The 8,355-nt window shown below is 42.0% G+C and overlaps 1 protein-coding gene across 3 annotated transcripts; it reads left to right on the top strand.

The window, feature by feature from the left end:
- The first annotated feature begins 1,588 nt into the window (after window positions 1–1,588).
- LOC108241953 (uncharacterized protein C7orf31) lies at window positions 1,589–7,143 on the top strand. Of its 3 annotated transcripts, none has more exons than XM_025008097.2 (10): window positions 1,589–3,125; window positions 3,675–3,852; window positions 4,190–4,282; window positions 4,356–4,427; window positions 4,520–4,549; window positions 4,624–4,814; window positions 5,470–5,558; window positions 5,637–5,808; window positions 5,937–6,025; window positions 6,098–7,143. In XM_025008097.2, exons 2-10 carry the CDS (start codon window positions 3,824–3,826, stop codon window positions 6,653–6,655), a joined length of 1,323 nt encoding a protein of 440 aa, XP_024863865.1. In that variant the 5' UTR covers window positions 1,589–3,125; window positions 3,675–3,823; the 3' UTR covers window positions 6,656–7,143. The 3 variants fall into 3 exon arrangements, with proteins under 3 accessions (XP_024863865.1, XP_024863864.1, XP_024863867.1); XM_025008096.2 differs by having other exon boundaries at window positions 5,634–5,808; window positions 6,098–7,142; XM_025008099.2 differs by lacking the exon at window positions 3,675–3,852 and having other exon boundaries at window positions 5,634–5,808; window positions 6,098–7,141.
- The last annotated feature ends 1,212 nt before the right edge of the window (window positions 7,144–8,355 follow it).

Raw genomic sequence — 8,355 nt, 5'->3', positions numbered from 1 at the left:
GTGACTAAAGACAAACGCATGGATGAGTTTCTCTAGATCGTGCTGAGACATAAGTCCTCTAATCCTGGAGATGTTCTTCAGGTGATAGAAGGCCAACTTTGTGACTGTCTTAATGTGGCTCTGAAGGTTCAGGTCAGAGTCCATCACTACTCCCAGGTTTCGGGCCTGATCACTGGTTTTTAGTTGTAATAACTGGAGCTGCACATTGATACTAATACTGCCTTTGTTTTTAAAACATATTTTTATCCTTTCATTTTTGGCATTTTTGTCACTTTGATGTATAAGTTTCAACTAATCTTTTGCATTCAAAGCAGGTAGGATAGTTACTGGATAGTAGCTCCATGATCAGCTGATCCAAAAGATGGAGGTGAGTCATGAAACACCAGGTGGTGGTTTAAAGATAATTTAAGGAAATCTAATTATGATCTGCCTTTCATGACAGCAGGTGATAATGTAAAGTGTGTGTGTTTGTTTGCCTGTCAGAAAAATATCCTAAGATTGTATCGCACTGGGCTGCAACTAGTCAGAGAGACAAAACTGAAGGAAAATATGTACATTTTCTCTTAGATACACTTTGAATTTGTACATACAGCATGTTTGCATAGGACGTAGTGTCTTATTTACGTCTTAATCATGTTTTAATTTGACCTCAGTTCATTCACTTTCTTTGTATCCATTCAGGTGGAGTTTGGTCTCTTTGGGTCTCAAACTTTCACTTTCGTTGTCTGACATTTCTGGCACTTTCTGACCTTTGGAAACTAAATTTAAAAAGGGTTTCAAGAAGGGGTCCAGGCGAGTTCCAGACCCTCGTGACAACTCCACGAACATTTGGAGAGAAAATTAGTTTTGGCCAATTGGTTCTTCAAAAGTCCTGCAAAACAGGAGCACGCGAGGAAATTGCAAATGTTTGGAGACATTTTGGAATCTCTCTCATGACTGTCCACTGAAAATTGCGGCCCAGCATTGATGGACCACCGGACATATTTTAACGAAGTAATCACTGGACGCACATCTTCAAGTGATTAACTTTGGCAGCTTACAATTCAAGATGGCTGCTACAGCTAATCAACTTTAGCCAAAACATAAAATGGCTATAACTCTGCTGTTTTTACAAGTATTCAGCTAAAATTTGATGTGATAGCAGCTGAGAGGCATCCCTAACTGAGCTTTAACAGCTAAGACAAGATCTTTGTTTAAAACTTTGGCATGCAAGGTCATGAAATTGATAAAAATAAATAGTTTTCTGGCTTTTGAGATGATTTAACAAAGTCATTGTATCATAAGCTTATTGGTAATTGTTTGTTTCAGTCGCTCTAAACTGAAAAATTGTCGGGATTTGGGTTTTTGGGTTTTAGTTTATTGTTTTTTTTATTATCATCTTGTTTTCTGTTTGAGTTATTGTTCAGTTCTTGTTTTTGTTTGCTGTCACCATCCACTCCTCCTCTATCATTCATTTGTCTACCTGCCACGCCCACTTACACCTGCCCCGAGTTCTGGTAATCATTCCACCTGTGCCCACTTTCCTGATTACCTCCCATGTTTTAAAAACCCGGTCATCTCCTCCCCACTCTGCTGGTTCATTGTTCTTGGTTCCCTGCTGTTTTGTCTTGTGCCACGTTTTGTTTTAGCATGTTTGTACTGAGCCCTTAGCCAGGGTTTGGCTACAATTTAGCTAATCTTAGCTTAATCTACTGTTTTGCTATTTTTGGTTTTTATCTACAGTTTTGTTACTTTTCCTTGTTAACTATCAATTTGATAATTTTAGCTTTCAGTTACGGTTTTACTATTTTAACTTTTCGCTCTAGCTTTGCTCATTTCAGGCCTTCAGCAAAGGTTTTTAAAATGTTTTCTTTTAGCTACCCTTCTGCTTGTTTTAGTTTTCAGCTGTGGTTTTGCTCATTTTAGCTTTTCCCTCTTCTGCTGTGCAGCTCGTGTCCTGATCGTTTCGGCTCTCGTTCGGCTCGTGTTAAATCCTGCTCTGCTCGTTTTAACGTCAATAATTCAGTTTCAGCTTTTTAAGCATACTTCAGCAGTTGTTCGGTGCTGGTTTTGCACCTTTTGTTAATTTTTCTGTGTCTGAACGAAGGAAAACAGAGCAGCTTTAACCTCATAACAACTGTGGTTCTGGTTCTGGTCTTACAAGAGAACACAGTCATACTGCAGCAACATGAGACAGAAAACTGCTCTGGAATCAGCCTTTCAGCTCTGCGGTACACAGGTGCTTTGGTAACCTTCAAACTCGCCGTAATGAAAAGAGAAAACTGCTCCTAATCTGCTGCCGTCAGTCAGGCTCGAGTAAAAGGGTTTCACTTTTTACCGGCGAGGCCTTGAGAGGAGAGCCGGCTGCCGCTTCAAGCCAAAGAAGTCTCATTTCATTTCATACTGAGAAATATTTTCAGTTTTTGCTGCCACGTCAGTCTTTTTGTTTGTTTTATTGTAATTAATTAGTTTTCTTAAAAATGAGTCTGCACTCTGGGTTTGGTTCCATTTCCCCACTGCCGGAAAAAAATGTCCTCTACACAAATTAAAGCATTTTGAATCTCCTCATAAAAGAAGAGGAGGAGGAGAATTTAATATGGCTCCTGTCACCAAACCCCGGCTGCACACAGGTTGTATCCGGTGTCGGTACCTGCTGATCAGGGGCGGCTAGATTTTCATTCTGCCTCACGTTTAGTTGTGTGATCAGGTAACATTATCAGAGCCAGGCTTGATGAGCGGATCGTGCTGAGCAGTGATTGCCTGCTGCCACGCAAGCGGCATCATAATATCAAATATTCACACGGCTCCATCCCCTGCGCTCCACAAATTAAAACCTCACGCTGATTATTAAAGTTGGGAGAAACATCTTTTTTTTTTAAAGTTACTTTCGGCCTCCAAGCACACTTTTGCTCATGCCTCCCTGAGCTGTGCGACGGATTGGATGTCACCCACGATGGTTAGCCCTTTTGTTGGGTGGAACACCGTCATCCTTGGCTTCCCAGGAGTTCAAACCCCGCCTGGGCTCACAGGCAAAGTGAAGGAAGTCCCATCGGCTCAGGAACAGCTCTTACATCAGAACCTTTTTTTTTCTGGAACAGAATCACTTCATCCAGCGGGAGGATTCTCTATATTTTACTTCCTTATAGGTCAGTAAATACGGCTGCATGTCAGGTTATTGTGTTTGGCTGTAATTCATGATCATTAATAAGCGATGAGGTAAGATCAACAAGGCAGATGTACTCTGGATTGTTGATTTCTTCCAATTCGGCTCTTTTTACCTCCACCAAGGAGGGTATGTTTTCAGTAGCGTCTGTCTGTGTACACCAGGGGTCTCCAATCCTGGTCCTCGAGGGCCACTATCCTGCATGTGTTACTTGTTTCCCTGCTCCAACACACCTGATTCAGTGGTTAAATCACCTCTTCATGTTCTGCAGAAGCCTGTTAATCATCCATTGATTCAAATCAGGTGTGTTGGAGCAGAGAAACAAGTAACACATGCAGGATAGTGGCCCTTGAGGACCAGAATTGGAGACCACTGGTGTACAAGGTTGCTCAAAAAGTGATGATTTTCTTGAAACTATCATGAAACGTCAAATATGCTACAAGGAACAAGGGATTAGATTCTGGTGGTGATGCGGTCAAAGTGCCCGAGCTCTAACTCTACAGCTGTAAAACAGGAATGTTAAACTCCACAGCTGGACACCTCATGGCTCAAGGGTGATCACCATTGATTTCAAGATCATGGGGTCAAAGATCAACATCACAGATGACCCAGTGCTCTAACTCTGCTACAGTGTAATGTAGGGATATCAGACTGCACAGCTGGACACTTCACGGGTCAAAGATGATGCCTGTTGGGGTCAAAGGTCACAGGTAACACCTTTGTTAAAAACCTTATCTCCGCTCCGTCATGTGACCCTTTTGTCTCCTCTGCCAAGGAAGTTCTGTTTCTGGTTGTTTGTCTGTCTGTCAGCAAAGATCAAATAAAAACTAATGAACAGATTTGGAGGAAATGTTCAGGAAATGTTGGGGTTGTTACAAAAAACAATGGATTAAATGTTGGTGCTGATCCAGATTATGATCCAGATCGTACTGTTTTCTAATCACGCTGTGGCCTCGGCGGAGGTTTGCGCTCTCTGAGTGCTTCTAGTTTAATTATTTATTTTTTCTTTAATTTTCTTTCCATGTTTGTCTCCTTTCCTCGCTCCAGCTGCCACATGGAGCTGAAGTCCTCAGCAACTCGCAGCTCCTCGGATGGTTTAAATGGAAGGTTCCACTGGGGGTACGGAGGAACCATACCTGAGTAAGTACAGAGATGATCCGTGCAGAAAGACCTTGCGGGAGAAGCGGTAATAGTTGTAGTTTAACGTTCACAGACATGTCACCAGTCAGCAGAGCTATAAGAGCACCGGCAGAAAGCAAAGCAACGATCGGCTCAATGACCAGCTGTAAGTGGATTTATTATAACTGGATGTGTTGGTAAATTCTCTGAACTGCATCATTATGTGGTTAAAATATATTTTTTTATTCTTTTCTCCAGCATACCAAAACCAACTGATGTAAACGTAGCGTGAGTACATCATGAAATGATCTGTTCTCTGGTCTGCTTTAACTTTCATTGCGCTTTAATGTCCCTGTTCGCAGGGAGAAGGGGACCCAGAGTCCGGCTGTAAAGGAGCATCCCTATTCGTCCCACATCTCTCGGTTTGCGATGTTTCCATCCTTCTGCTCCCCGGACGACCCGGAGCGTGGAGTTCGAGCTGCCCTCCGCCCTTTCCCAAACCACCACGTCCCAAACAGAGCTCCTGAAGTCATTGTGCTCTGCAAAACCATCGGTAAGAAGGTCGATGGAGGGTTTCTAAAGAAGTTCAGGATGCACAAACAGAAAATTAAATAAAACAACAACAAAACATGCAGATCTATCACTGTCGTGTGTCTACAGCTGTATATCTTACAAATATTTTCACATATGCTTGTTTACCATCTGCTATGGCTCCATTTGGATGCATGTTTTGATCATTTTGGATCTGTTTTTGTATAATTTTGGTCATTATTCATCATTTTAAAGGGCATTTCTGATCATTTTCTATCATCTCATAGCGGTTTGTCTTACATTTTGGTAATTTTGTGTCGTCTTGGTCTTTTTTTCTGTAAATGTGTAACTTTGAGGATACATTTTAGTAAATGTGCTTTAAGCTAACCTTTTTTTTTAGCTTACCTTTTGCTGCTTTTAGCTAGTCTTTTGCTACTTTTAACTTCTAGCTACCTTTTTGATACTTTAAGCCAGCCGTTTGCTATTTTTTACTTTTTGCAAATATTTTGCTACTTTAGCTTTTAGCTCGGATTGTTGCTACTTTTGACCTTTAGCTCATGTTTTGTAGCTTTGACAATTTCTTCAGCATGTTTCAGCAGAGCCACTCAGCTCTCCACATTTCTGTCTCTGTTTGGTGGACACTCTGTATTTCACCTTTGACCCGTCCACCTTCTCAGGAGGTCCGTACAGACATGAGATCTCAGGAACTCCTGGGAGCTCCGGGAAGAAGGCCGTGACCTGGACGGGAGAAAATGGCCGCCCTGATGTGAGTAGTTCAAACATGCAGGCGAAAACGTCACAGTCTCCACGGTGGACCCATTGACCTCCCTTCGATCGGCAGCAGGAAAAACCTTTACAAGGAGGGAGACACGTCGTCTACCCAGCTCCAACAAAGACGGTGCTTCCCAACGCCAGGCTGCAGGACTGGGACGGGACTTTACCGGAGCGCACGAGCAACATGCTGAAAAACCTGGAGAGGTCTCTGTGGGTCACCTCTTACCAAATCCACTACACCGGTGAGAGGTCAGGGAGATGCTGGAGGGAAACACTGACTCCACAGAGAGTTTTAAATAAATAAGAAAGCTGAATAAAATCAGTGATTTTGAGGTTGACTATCAGTAAAGTAACTGTTTCTTGTTTTAAGGATCTGGACCAGCAAATCCACTGAAGATAGATGATTTTAAGGAAAAAATCAGTAACTCCTTTAGGCTTAACTCCCACTCTGCACCTCTGGTATAAGCTGCAGCTTACCTTTTTTGAAGTAATAGTTACGTAATGAAACTAACGTGACTTCCTCCTCCACAGAGAGAAAGGTCCTACCCTGTGTTTGTTCCTTCGAAACCCAAAGAAGGACGAAGGCAATGGAGCAAAGTTCATTTTGACGAAGCTCTGATGAGAATAAATGAGTCACGGAGCAGCAAAGACACTGCTGCTGCCCAAATCTCACACTCAGAGCAACGCCTGGACACGATTGACCAGCCGAACACAGAGCTCGTGGAGCTGCGTGAAAAGAATCCTCCGAGGAACCTTAAAGTTGGAAATCCTCTCAGTGGCTGTCAGTCAGCTGCACCTGAAGGTCAGCCAAGCTTCTTGTCTGGTGACGAAGGACAGACAGAGGTCAGAGAGCTTCTCCGCTCTGTGTCCAGCTCCAGCATCCTGCCGAGGCCTGCCGTCCTGCCGGGAATCCCTCCACCGGGAGCGGCTCCCAGCCTCCTGGAGCTTCAGCACTCATTCAGTAAGTCGGAGGCCCAGAAACGCTTCAACAGCTCCGTCAGTCAGGCCGTCGTCAACCTCAGGCACAATGGAGCCGGCGAGAAAAAACACAACTTCTTTGGGATCAACTGCAACTACATCCATGGATAACTTCAGGATCGTGGATTATATCGTCCAGTTTCAACACTTTGATCGGTTACAGACTTTAAAGGGTGACTGAGTTCATCAGAGGCAAAGAAAACCATAAACTCTTCTTCTAACAGGTTAAATGCTCTGCTCTAAGCTCACAGTTGACTGACTTTGAATAAATATCCTTGTTATTTATTAAATGAGTATTTAATATATAGCATTTAACAGGTTTTGATAAACTCAACATTATCTAAAGAGGCACATTAACTTTCCAGTTTCTGGTTCCTGCTGCACACTTTGTGCCGTTTCAACCATTCATGTACCAAAATCTTCGGCTCAGTCGGGAGCGGTGTGCTGTGGCTCTTGGTTTTTGTAACTTTTATACTTTATTAAAAGATTAAATGTGTTTAGGATGAAACTCTTCAAATCCTTCAGAGCTTTGTTCTCTTGAAAATCTGCTCCTGTTTACTTACTCTGTTTTTGTATTCTTACGCTAATTCTAACCTTTAGCAATGGTTTAGCCAGTTTTAGCTTCTAGCTACAGTTTTGCTAATTTTAGCTTTTAGTTAAAATTTTGCTGTTTTAATTTTTTATCTACAGTTTTGCTACTTTTCCCTGTTAACTATCGTTTTACTAATTTTAGCTTTCTTGACAATTATGCTGAATTTAGCTTTTTGAGATGGTTTAGCCACTTTTTGTTTTTAATAGGGTTTTGCTATTTTCAGTTTTTATCCACAGTTTAGCAAATTTTAGCGTTTGGCCATGGTTCAGATACTTTTAGCTTTTAGCCAGGGTTTGGCTACAATTTAGCTATTTTTAGCTTAACCTACTGTTTTGCTATTTTTGGTTTTTATCTACAGTTTTGTTACTTTTCCTTGTTAACTATCAATTTGATAATTTTAGCTTTCAGTTACGGTTTTGCTATTTTAGCTTTTCGCTCTAGCTTTGCTCATTTCAGGCCTTCAGCAAAGGTTTTTAAAATGTTTTCTTTTACTTACCATTCTGCTTGTTTTAGTTTTCAGCTGTGGTTTTGCTCATTTTAGCTTTTCCCTCTTCTGCTGTGCAGCTCGTGTCCTGATCGTTTCGACTCTCGTTCGGCTCGTGTTAAATCCTGCTCTGCTCGTTTTAACGTCAATAATTCAGTTTCAGCTTTTTAAACATACTTCAGCAGTCGTTCGGTGCTGGGTTTTGCACCTTTTGTTGTTTTTTCTGTGTCTGACTGAAGGAAAACAGAGCAGCTTTAACCTCATAACAACTCTGGTTCTGGTTCTGGTCTTACAGGAGAACACAGTCATACTGCAGCAACATGAGACAGAAAACTGCTCTGGAATCAGCCTTTCAGCTCTGCGGTACACAGGTGCTTCGGTAACCTTCAAACTCGCCGTAATGAAAAGAGAAAACTGCTCCTAATCTGCTGCCGTCAGTCAGGCTCGAGTAAAAGGGTTTCACTTTTTACCGATGAGGCCTTGAGAGGAGAGCCGGCTGCCGCTTCAAGCCAAAGAAAAGTCTCATTTCATTTCATACTGAGCTTCGGAACAAAAAGTTAATGGGTTTCGCTGCAGCAAGGATTTCTGACATGTTCTTTCTGAACACTGCAAACAGTTCATGAAGGTTTATAAAGAAGGCACGTCAGGAGAAATGGGTTTGTTGTTGTTGGGTTTTATCTAATATTGTATCTCTGTGGGGTTACGAAACATTTTCAACTGTTTCGTTCTGCACAT

This window comes from Kryptolebias marmoratus, linkage group LG16 (assembly GCF_001649575.2).
Source record: "Kryptolebias marmoratus isolate JLee-2015 linkage group LG16, ASM164957v2, whole genome shotgun sequence".
NCBI lineage: Eukaryota > Metazoa > Chordata > Actinopteri > Cyprinodontiformes > Rivulidae > Kryptolebias > Kryptolebias marmoratus.
The sequence above is the reverse complement of the archived record's forward strand: the minus strand, read 5'-3'. Positions and strand labels throughout refer to the sequence as shown.